At 36.4% G+C, this 12,316-nt stretch overlaps 1 protein-coding gene across 1 annotated transcript in view; it reads left to right on the top strand.

Moving 5' to 3' along the window:
* The window catches only part of SYTL5 (synaptotagmin like 5), a 199,995-nt gene that overhangs the window by 144,666 nt on the left and 43,013 nt on the right, over nucleotides 1–12,316 (top strand). The window contains exons 4-5 of the mRNA XM_081043045.1: nucleotides 9,954–10,069; nucleotides 11,520–11,628. Coding sequence (XP_080899171.1) covers nucleotides 9,954–10,069; nucleotides 11,520–11,628 — 225 coding nt within the window. The remainder of the gene's footprint in view (nucleotides 1–9,953; nucleotides 10,070–11,519; nucleotides 11,629–12,316) is intronic.

Genomic DNA, 12,316 nt, shown 5'->3' with positions numbered 1-12,316 from the left:
GAGGTTGGCCGTTTTAAGGCAATTAAGAAGGAATTGGAACTTTTAACAAATGATAGACTTTCCAGTTGCAGGATCTGAGGACTTATAAGGAATTTCTCAAAATATTTTCCAAATTCTTATACATTATTATTGTATTGATCTCTAGTATTTAATCATTTCCATTTTTTATTCCATTACTGTTGACCCTCCTCTCTACACTGTGGACTCTTAGTTTGCTCAGACCACAGTAACTAGGGAGTGTGACTCATGAGCCCTTCAATCAATCAGGAGCTGCCTCAGGCTGCTGTGTGGAGAGAGGAATTTTGTCTTTAACTTCCAAATGCCACTTACAATAACTGAAGCATACTTTTCAATACAGGACCCAAGGAGCTAATGTATTCACACATGGCTAAGTGAAAGTTTTTCTCATCAACTCGACTGCTAGTCAGTAAGGATGGTAACTGCAGGTCTAATTCACACAAAATTTCCCCTCAATCTTGTCAGATCAACATTAGTTTATATTGAGAAACTTTTAATGTGCTAAGTCAGTGGAATTTGTAGGTTGATTGTTACAGAAATAGCATACCCAAACTAATACAACCACTTTGTGTTTTTTCCCTTAATACTAATATGCTACATATTTTACTTATTTATCTTACTTATTTACTTATTTTATTTATTATCTTTCTTCCTCCACTAGAATATAAGCTCCATAACCATGAAGGCAGGGGGTTTTATCTGTAATGTTCACTGATGTAGTTCTAGTGCATAAAAGAATACCTATAGTAATTACTCAATGAATGTGTGTTAAATGAATAGGTGGATGGACGAATAAGTGAGTGAATGACTGAGTAGATGACAGGATTCCACTTAAAGCATTTCAGGCTTAAGCAAGTTATGGAACAAATGTGGTTACCTTCTGTCAGAAGCATGGGGATACACACACACACCAAAAACAAAACAAAAAACATGAGCCATGCCAAATATATTTGCCCTCTGAACAGAACAAATTTCCAGTTTTTACAGAAAAATATTAGACAAGTTGTTGTCAGAAAGGTGTAAGAATAAATAATAACAAATTGAAAGTTCTGTGCCTTCCCTAGGAGATGTGACTACATCAATATGGACCATCTGAATCACGTAAACTTCTTTTATTGGTGAAACAATAACTTAAAAACCCAACCATCCACTTAGCCATTGTTACATCCCTTGATCCATCCATCCCTCTTACAACATTTATTGATAAAGTGTTTGTATACTAGGGAATAAGGATACAAAGATGAATAAAACATGGACTCCCCTCAATGATTTCACACTCTAAGGAGAAAAGTGAGTTTATTACATTATTGTCTTGATGCATTAAAATGTCCTAAGAAATAAACAGCTTTCAATGTGTAATTCTTATACCACTGTGACAACAACAACTTACAGTTCTATCTTTCTGTGACAACTGGTATTTACATGATGAGTGTTTAATTTGACGTGTCAAAATCCCTTCTCATTTTTAAAGCTGAAAATAGGGGCGATTACTTTGCCAGTATTCCAGCTATTAGTCTATGTGATCTCAGAGACTTACTCTGTCAGTATTGGAAATATCTTGTTTACTATTCATGGAGTGTTTCTTGAAAAGGAAGCGTGAATGATATTTTATTGGCAGTGAACGCCCTTTGCTGTGAGAGAATGCTGTAGCGACACTGGGCTGTCTCCATGTTTAATAGACCATAAAATTGAAATTTCCACCCTGACCTCTAAGAGATGAGATGAGTCAGAAAGTGACTCATTCTCTAATCAGTTGGAAGTACAGCCTTTATTGTCATTTACCTTGGATTGGGTAAAAATAAAGAGATTTTATTGCTCTAGCACTGAACCGATTATAGCAAGGAGTGACGGAGGGAGGAACTGTTACAATGCACCGAGCAGCTTTTGACATTTTCTCCAACCCTTCTGATTCTAACAAGTTGGTTTCTGTAGATCCAGTTTTAAAACTAAGTCTGTAGAAACAGAATAAAAGGGACTCTGACACAGCCAATTAGTTCATTTTGCTCTCTTAATGAGACCTAGAAAATTCCCCGATTATGTTAGCTGCAGTAGTTGCCATTCAATACCAAGACAGTCATAGTGATCATTTTTCCTAATTAGCACCCCGTTTGAACTCAGAAAGACCCCGAAGATAAAAGCTACGTGACAGGGAACTACAAAATGAAATACTTCTAATATGGTATTTATGAGCTGATCTTATATTTATGCCATGTTGTGACATTTCATGCTGCTCTGTGTCCTTGTGAGAGTCTGCCTTTTTAAAGGAAGAGGAACCTTTTGTTTTTGATGAATTGGTAATGATTACTGAAATCGATGAAATATAACTGAAATAGATGAACTGAGTCTCTGTCAGTAAACTTCAAAGAAGATAACACCGATGGTTGGAAGAGAGAGAGAGAGGGAGAGAGAGAGAGAGAGAGAGAGAGAGAGAGAGAGAGAGAGAGAATTTATAGTCCTTTGTTATGAAAAAGAGAAATATAGAGCCCCTGGCATCTGGAAAGTGGTCTGACACTTACACGTAGGCCATGATATTGTGGGGAGCTGACCTGGCACTCACAGGTAGGCCATGGTACTCTCCTGTTGGACATAAACTATCTCAGAACACCAATATCTCACAAGGTCACTCTGCACCCGTGATGAAGTGAGACAAAATAACACTTCATAATCTTGTCTAAGCATAGACAAAAGTGAGGTGACTGTTCAATCCACAAACTATAAAACATCCACCTTTCTTGGCTAATGTGAATGACCTGCTGCTTCCTTACCAATTACAGCTTTGCTAGTCTGCCCTCCTTTTAGATAAAACTTATTAAGAAACCAATTATAGCATTGTCCCTGCTTCTTGGCATCACCTAATCCAGAGCATATCTCTGCTCCCTTGAACTTCCCATTAAATTACCTGACAAAAACCCAAATCCCATATTAAATCCATTCAAATGCCCTTTTATGGAGACACCCATAGTTATTCATGGCATGTGCTTTCTTTCCCTTCATTGCAATGAACAAAAATCTCAACTTGTTCAACCATAGGTTGTGTTCCCAGTGATCTTTGGTCTGATGGGTATTGACAGTTGCCACATAGTCATTTCAGAATCACCCCTAGTTTAGCAAAATTTCATAATCTAGCTACAAGAGAAAGATTCACATCAGAGTAATCCCATATTGATCCAGAGATTTTTGGAGTGGTAAGAAGCTGTTTTGACTGCCTTGACATGATATTTTGAAAAACTTACTACTTACAATAGCCTTCCCTCACTTTAGAAGTCTTTGTTCACTCTGGTGTGGTATTTTCATACCTGTATAGACTAGAGGGATTTTTTAATGTGCAAATATCATACTACATATCAAGACACTCTATAATATATATGGACAGTTTAAACAAGAATAAAAAAAGAGTATATTTGTTACCCAGTTAAAGAAGGGGAACATTTTGTTTTGCATTTTTATTTCCCTTGCTTTACTTTATGGTTTTACTGCATTTGCATGTGTTCCTAAGTAATAAATGTTCTAAGTTTTCATTTTTGAGTGCTATAGAAATGGAAATCATACCATATATATTTATATATTTGTGACTTTTTAGCCCAACACTTTTTGTGAAATCTATCTATGTTTATATTAACACCACTACATTCATCTTTGCTATGCTATCATCCTATAATATCTGTAAGTATTTATTTTCATGTTGATGGACCCTTATATTGTTTCAGTTTATAATGTTACAAAAAATGCTGCCATGACATTCTTGTACAACATGACAAGACATGTACAAGAGTTCCTCTAGGATGGGGTTTTTAACACTGTGGGTCATACTCTATTGGTAGGTTTTCCATTAAAAAAAATGAAATAGAATAGAAAATGTCAGTATACAAATACTTATGTGTATGTGTATTAATAAATGAGTATACACTTATATGTATATATGTAAATGTATAATGTAAATATATACAAATTTGTAAATGTGTATATATATATATATATATATATATATGTAAGAGTGTGTGTGTGTGTGTGTGTGTGTGTGTGTATTTTCTGGATTGTGATATAAAGTTTATTTCTTACTTTGACCTCTGCCAAAAATGTTTGAGAAGACTCCTGTGGGGAGTGTACCTAGGAATGAAATTGCAAGGCAAATGCTATGAGCATTTTCAGCTTTACAAGATAAAGTGAAATTGCTTTTCATGGTGGTTGTACCAATATAAAAACTCCACCAGTATTGTGTAAAAGTTTTCTTCACAATCTTACCAACACTTAGTATCATAAAAATTTTTAATTTTTGCCAAACTGATAGATATAAATGGATATGTTACCAAGATATTAATTTGAATTTTCCTGATTACTAATGAGGTTGAGCATCTTTTCATAGGTTTATTGGCCTTTTTTGGTTCCTTTTCTGTGCTATGACTATTTGTGTATGTTGCCCAATTTTCCATTAGATGGTTAGTCTTTTCCTTACTGATTTGAAGGTGTTTTTTGTGATCCCCTTCATCTCTAGAAATGCTTTTGTCTTATATTTTGTTTGCTATTAATACAACTATATCAATTTTCTTTTGGTTAATATTTACATGGTACATATTTTTCTACTATTTGATTTTCAGTGTTTCTCTGTCCATATGCTTAAGGTGAGGCTCTTTTTATAGCATAGATGCTATTTAAATTATATATGTATTTAAATATTTGCTATATACATAATATTTGTGTTGTGTATATGTATACATGCTATGAATATATGCTATATATAATTTTAGAAGTTTAAGCTGACAATGTTTTTTCTTAAACTATAGAGTTTTGTCTACTGGCCTTCATTGTAATTACTGCAATATTTACATTTTCTATTGTTGTGATTACTGTAATATTTGCTTTTATTTATATTATTTATAGACTGATGTATATTTTTCTCATTCCATTTTATCCTTTCTACTAGTGTAAATATTACATATGCGTTTTGGTTTTTAGTGGTTACCCTAGAAATCACAACATTCATATTTAATCTTACAAATCAATAATTTTACCCTTCTTCTAGTCAACAAAAGGAATTTGATATTCTTAAACTCCAAATATCTTTTCCTGGCTTGTATATATATTTTGTCTTATATTTTAGATATATTTTATTTTTTAATTCAGGTATTATAATTTTGTTTATATATCAGTGTTTGTTCAGATTTTATCCATGTTTTACTAATTCCATTTTTCACCATTCCTTTTTATATTTCAACTTTATATACCTCCTCTTGAGATATAGTCTTTAGAAGTTCCTTTAGTGAAACTATTGATAGTAAATTACCTCAGTTTTTATTTTGCTGAAAATTCCTTTATTTCACCCTCATTCCTGAACAATGATTTCCCTTGGATATACAATTCTAGGTTGTTAGTTATTTTCTCTCAGAACTTTGAAGATATCATTTCACTGGCTTCTGGATTTCATTATTACTATTGGAAGTCAACTGCCATTCTAATTGTCATTTTTTGTATATAATCTGGATGTGGTTTTTTTTTCCTCCGTAGCTACAAAGATGTTCTCTTTGCCTACAGCGTTCTTCAGTTTCACTGTAATGAGTCTAGGAATTTCTTTTTACTTTTCCTGTTTGGAAAGGGAGAAATGAGTAAATACAGACCATCATCTCCATAAGGCCAGGGTCCTTGTTTGTCTCACTCATGTCTGTACCCTTAGCCCTTGCAAAAGTCCTGACATATAGTAGGAATACAATAAACAGTTGATGTGTAATGAATACATTTATAAATAATTCTAACTATAAATAATAATAATAAGGAACCTCATATCTTACGTCAGCATATCTTATCTCAGAGGTCTCTAGTAGTTAATAAAAGAAAAGGAGAAAGTTGAATCTTTTAGTTACTGTTGTTCTTCTCTAGAGTAAGATTACCTATTTTCCCCTATAAATCTAAGGAGAAGTTAACTTGACTTTATGTTTAAATAAGCTTCCAAGTGAAAGTTTGAAGTTCCAGAAATTTAATGTTAAAATTAAGGTCTAGAAAATTCTGAATACTCAGTAATCATTAATTACAAATAATGAGTATAACTCACTTAATTTCAGTCAAACTCATTATTCAGAGTATGACCTAGAGGAAATGCAAAATCTATTCCAAGCCTTGTATTTTTCAAGTATTAGATTGATGTGGCAGAGAACGATATAAATTTTATATTGGATGTCATGTTTATTTTTTTCCTCTTTCATCCCTCTTTTATTCCTATTACTCTACCCCCAACATTCACATAAACACAGTCACAGTCCATCACATGAAATGCTACGCGGTTTTCCTTGGCTTCTATTGCTTTTCACCCTTACTCAAAGCCTTGTTACAGCTGACAAGTATGAGTTCTCATCTGACAATTTGGCCAAATGTAAAGAGTATGGACTTCCAGTATAAGTCTCATTTCTGCCATAAGACCTTTATAACTTTGGGCATGCTGTTTAACCCATGCAAACTTCGGTTTCCTCATCTGGAAATTCAGAATAATAATAGCTACGTTATGGCTTATAGTGAGGATTAGAGGTATATATAAAGTGACTAGCACCTTACTTGGTGCACAGTATGCACTCACTAGGTATTACTTTCTCATTCTTCTAAGCCTTCCATCTACCTCCAGGACCTGAGAAGATGGCATAATCCCAAGAGATTATTCCAATGTCATAGAGCTCTGAAATGACAAATGACTCAAGTGCAACCTGACTCAGCTCAGGTTGAGCAAATAAAAGGATTATAGTTACTGTTCTTACAAAGATAGCAAAAGATAGTGACTAAGAATTCTGGGAAGATTTTATTTGTGTTAGGTGTTGGCAGCTCTAGGCACATATGGTAAAGAGGATATGGAGACCCATTTCCTGGGGCATGGTGGCTGGATGTGTCCCACTTTTCTCCTGTCACATGTGAAATTGCTCTCAGTGTGCTATCCACCTCACCCCACATCCCAAGAACGTACCAAAAAAAAAAAAAACCCCGATATTTTTGACATGCCACGATTGGGTGGTTTTCAGCCAATGATTGATATTATTCCTCTTGTTCTAATTTCTTTTTGTGTAAACTCTTTTTGCTATTGCAAAGGTTGGCAAATTTTTTTAGTTAAATTTTATTGGGGGACAATGGTTAGTAAAGTTATATAGGTTTCAAGTGTACAAATCTGTAATACGTCATCTATATATCACATTGTGTGTTCACCACGCAGAGTCACTTCTCCTTCCATCACCATGTATTTGATCCTGTTTACCCTCATCTACCATTCCCCTCCTCCCTTACCAAATATTTTTTTAAAAATAAAATGCTAGAGAGTAAATATTTTAGACTTTGTGACCATATGGTCTCTGCTAGAAGTGCTCAACTTTGCAGTTGTAGCAGAAAACCAACCAGAGACAATACATAAACAAATGAACATAAATATGTTCAAATGAAACGAATTCACATAATTTTCACGTGTCACGAAGCATTCTTCTTTTGATTTTTCTCAACCATTTAAAAATTTTAAAAACATCCCTAGCTTGTAGGCTATACAAAACAGATAGTTGGACGAATTTGACCCACAGGCTACAGTTTGTGTGCCTCTACCCTGTTGCTCTTTTGAATTTTCTGTGTTTATCCTCTCACCATCTGTGCAATTCATTTCCTGAGCTGAACATTTAAAAAATACATATTTCTGTGTTTTATTATTGTTTTCGTTTTCTATTGCCACCATAACAAATGGCCAGTTTATCAGCTTAAAACAGCACAACTGTATTATCTCAGTTCTGTAGCTCAGAAGTCTGGGTTGACTTGGTTTGATTCTCTACTGTAGGTTCACAAAGCTGAAGTCAAGTTCAGGGCCAACTGAGCTCTACTATCAGGAGGCTCTGGGAAAAAAATCCACTTTCAAGCTCATTTTGGTGGGCAGAATCTGATTGCTTATGGTTGTAAGGAACGAGCCTCCCATTTCCTTGTTGGCTAAGAGCCAGCCTTAACTCCCAGAGGCCTCTCTGGTCCTTGCATGTGGACCTCTACATTAGAGTCTTAGCACGCCAAATCTTTCTCACATTTGGAATCTCTCTGGCTTCTCATTCTGCTGCATCATAGCATCTGATTTCCCTTTCTTTCTCTGTGTTTACGGGCTCAGTGATTACTTTTGGCTCACACAGATAATCTAGGACAGTCTCCCTCTTTTAAGGTCAATTGATTAGTAACTTTAATTCTATTATCAAAGTTCAGCAATAGCAGTACCTAGATTAGCATTTGGTCGAATAACTAAGAGACAGGAACCTTGAGGAGACAGCTTTAGAATTTAGGATAGCGCAATTACCACCTAGATTTTCAACATAAATATTAATATATAAGTTTGTAGAGCACTTGAAATGTGTCCAAGAAATAATTTAACCCATTGAAGCATTTGGTTTTGGTAGATTACATCATCTTAGATTTGACATCTTTTATAAGTGTGTTTTAACAGTTCTGGAACTAATTCATTAGTTCTCATTAGGTGATGTAGCGATTTGGGAGTAGATCTGAGATGTACATGCTATTGTCTTTCCTTTCAATGAATAATTTGCTCCAAGGATAACATTTTCATTCTTTTCCCGGTAGAGGAGCTGTGCTTCATATATAACTTAGTTTTGTCTCTCCTACATTCAGAAGTAGGATTTCAGGGTAATTGCTGTGGAGAACAATTTGGTATATTTTTCTGGAGTGATTTTAATATTTAGGATTCAATTGTTAACTTCAGATCCAATCAGTTACTGAATCACATGAGTATAATACTCTGGGGCTAGAAATCTCTATTTGACTCTCAGCTGCTTTTCTTTAGGCAGCATGTCAGGCTTACTGATTCTCATTCTCTGTGGCCCAAGTATCCACATTTGTCTTTTCACACCCCTATGATACTCTGGTTTACACCTCCAACATTTCCTATATCATCTGTTGCAATGACTTTGTAATTGGGCTGCCTGTTTCTGGTTTCTTCCTTCTCCATATAATGCTACAGAGATTGTATGATCCAAGCTGAACTTTAGAAAAACTGCCAGACTTCCCTCATTGCCTCCAGAATGGCAGCCCAGCTCCTTAGCGTGACATTCAATGATTTCCATTATATGACTCAATCCTACTTTTCAACCTCATTTTCCATTACAATCCCCCATGGAAGTGTTGGGACAGTAGTAGGTAAACACTGTTATCCCAACACCTCTATGGGACATGTTCTAACAATGTAAATAGGCTTGTGTAACTAGGCTAAAGGCTTTGTGTAACTATTGTATATGGGGCTTAAAAATGGGTATGATATTCAAAGATCCCTCTTGTTCACCTTCAGCATTCAATTGATTGTGAAATTCAGGCAGGCCCTTCTACCACCTACATTTTTAATTTACCTCCTCCTCTCTGTTAGTCTTGCCATTGCCCTGACATGGATCTTGTCACCTCTCTCCTGGACCATTTCCATGGCCAACCTGTCTTTGTCCCATTTTCTCTTTACCCTAACCCAGTCATCATATTACATCTAAGTAGCATTCTAAAACAGAGTCTGATTATGGCTCCTTTGTAATTCAAAACTTTCACTTGTCCCCCACTGTTTCCACTGAAAATTATTTACCCACAAATGCAGTGGTTAAGAACTTGAGCCCTAGGCCGGGATGGGATCCTGGCTCTACCACTTACCAGCTATGTGATGTAAGACATGTCATTTCATTGTTTTACGTCTCAGTTTCCTCAACTGTAAAATGGGGATAATGATGTTTACACAGAGTTGTTATGTGGATAAAAGTATATTAAGTATGAAGAGCAATTAGCCAGTACCTAGGACATAACATGTATTCAACTAATAGCGGCCATAATAATCACCGTAGAACACTCCAGAGATCGAGGTAGACTCTATAAATAACTGGCAATTTTTTAAAATTTTTGAGAGTTAATTATTTGGCTAAATAACTAATTGCAATGTTCTCCCCTTTTCCCTTGAGCAGGCAGCTAAGGATTGTAACCGGTGAATGGTTTCTTGAAGAAAAGGCGAAGCGTTTCAAGCAAGCCAATGTTCTAGGCACTGATGTTGTCCGGCAGTCCATCTTAAGAAGAAATCCAGGTAGTTAAAGTAACTATTTGGTTTCAAAATTGTTTTAATCTTCATTTTGGCAGGCTAAATAACTTTCCTACATTATGTAGCAAATGAACACAGTTGAATTTCCTGAATTCCTTAGGTCATCTCCAAACATGACATCTAAATTTGTAGTTCAGACGACAAAAGAGGAAGTCAGTAGAATGTAAAATCCACAGTGGTTTTCCATATATCTGACACACTGAGATTTTCAAAAGAGGCATTTGTCTTCATCACAGACAGTTCTTTTCCCGAATGCACTTGCAATATTTTCCTAAACATTTTAAGGAGGAAACACAAAACAGATGAATTAAATGATTCACATTGTCACATTGTGAAAGCAATCCTTGTTTTCAACAGGATGTATTTCAGATTTCTTTTAAATGTTACTTTTTCTAAACCAGTGGTTCTCAACCAAGAGGTGATATTGTGTACTGTGCTTCCCTCCCCCAAGCCACAGGAGCATTTTTAAATGCAGTGAGGCATTTCTGGGTGTGTTAATGACTTGGGAGATGGGGGGATTAACGGCATTTAGGGTGAAGAGCCAGAAATGCTCCATGGCCTGACAAGACTCGGGTCAGTTTCACTCGATAAAGAATTATATTGTCACCAAATGCAAGGAACACCGCACGCTGAGAATGCTATTCTGTGCATTTGAACTGTAATTTATTTGGTTAACTATTGAGAGAAACTTGTGTTTCGGAGGATATTTTTTATATGTGGTGTAGTAAGGTGGAGCAGGCATCTTCTAGCCTGTTCCTAGGGTATTTCATCTTTCATACACTGAAGACTAAAGTCCTTGTTTTGAAGTCTGGCAGGAAGGGCTGGGAGGCTTGGAACTGCTTCCGGAGCCACTTGTGGGTGGGGCACTAGCAAGGAAGGGGTTTCCCAGATGGGTAACATCAGATCTGATGCCACAGAAGGACAGAATTAAGCATTTAGCTATGGCTGCTTCCTCCGCTCAAACCTTAGCACCTTGCAGAGCATATAGACTACCACGTCATGAGGTGTGTGCACAGGTGCTCACCCTCTCAGGAAATGTGGCTTAGGTGCTTAGAAATTGGGGTATTGTTTTTAGAATCCCATGCTTGAATTCAGTCTCTAGAGATATGTAGTTCTCATGAACCCGGCCTCTGCTGCTCTCAAAATACCCGTAGAGGGCTGATGTATTATTCCTCCATTATAGTCATCCCTAAAAAGCTTATCTCACCAGACCCCCCACGGATGAGTCCAGATCTTAGTCCTTATTTAACTCTGGAACAAACTCAACAGACTAGAAATAACTTTGTGACTGGGAATCTTAGGATGGGGACATCTTGTCAATTATTATAGACTTCTTTGTTCTGTGCTAATGTACGGGAGTGAATGGAGAATAGAAAATTGCTCTCATTTCTGGATATTTTGTATGTAAAATTGTCTTCTGATTATTTTTAATGAGGAGCTGAAGAAATACAAAGCCAAGAGCAAATGCGCCAGGATCCAAAAAAGTCAAACACTTTACCTTCTGCTGGGCAGAAGGGCAGCCATGATGGGCCCAGGAGAAAGGGGTAAGATAACAACCTTTACAAGGGAATTTGTGGTCTTTATTCTAGATATCTCTGAAATAAATACTCTTTAGTTTTTTTTGTTGTTGTTTTTTTAATAAATGTATTTTCTCTCACTCTCTTTTTATTGGTGAAGGGGAACAGGACTTTATTGGGGAACAGTGTGTACTTCTAGGAATTTTTTCCAAGTCAAGTTGTTGTCCTTTCAGTCTTAGTTGTGGAGGGCGCAGTTCAGCTCCAGGTCCAGTGGCCATTGTTAGTTGCCCACCATCTTTTGCGGGAGTTGAACTGGCAACCTTGTGGTTGAGAGCCCACTGGCCCATGTGGGAATCGAACCGGCAGCCTTCGGCGTTAGGAGCACGGAGCGCCAACTGCCTGAGCCACCGGCTGACCCGAGACTCTTTAGTTTTTGAAGTCTGATGTCACTTCAGTGACCTAGAGACGGTTAGAGACTCAACCAAAGTAACATTCTCCTATCATTCTCTTCCAGAAATGCTGTTTTAATTACTTTCAGTCTTAGATGAATAAACATCCTCTCTGATCTGAACATGCAAGAGTTTTTCTTGCATTTGACATATCCAGTTTTGTACAAAATGGTTCCCGTTGCTTCTAGGTAGAAGGTTTCATGTGAGCGCCAGTCTTGTCTATAAAGAGGAGATGACTGCCTTTGTTGTAGAATGTCAACTCCCCT

Source organism: Rhinolophus hipposideros, assembly GCF_964194185.1.
Source record: "Rhinolophus hipposideros genome assembly, chromosome: X".
In the NCBI taxonomy this organism is placed as follows: domain Eukaryota; kingdom Metazoa; phylum Chordata; class Mammalia; order Chiroptera; family Rhinolophidae; genus Rhinolophus; species Rhinolophus hipposideros.
Note: the sequence above shows the minus strand (reverse complement) of the source record. Positions and strands in the feature narration are given on the sequence as shown.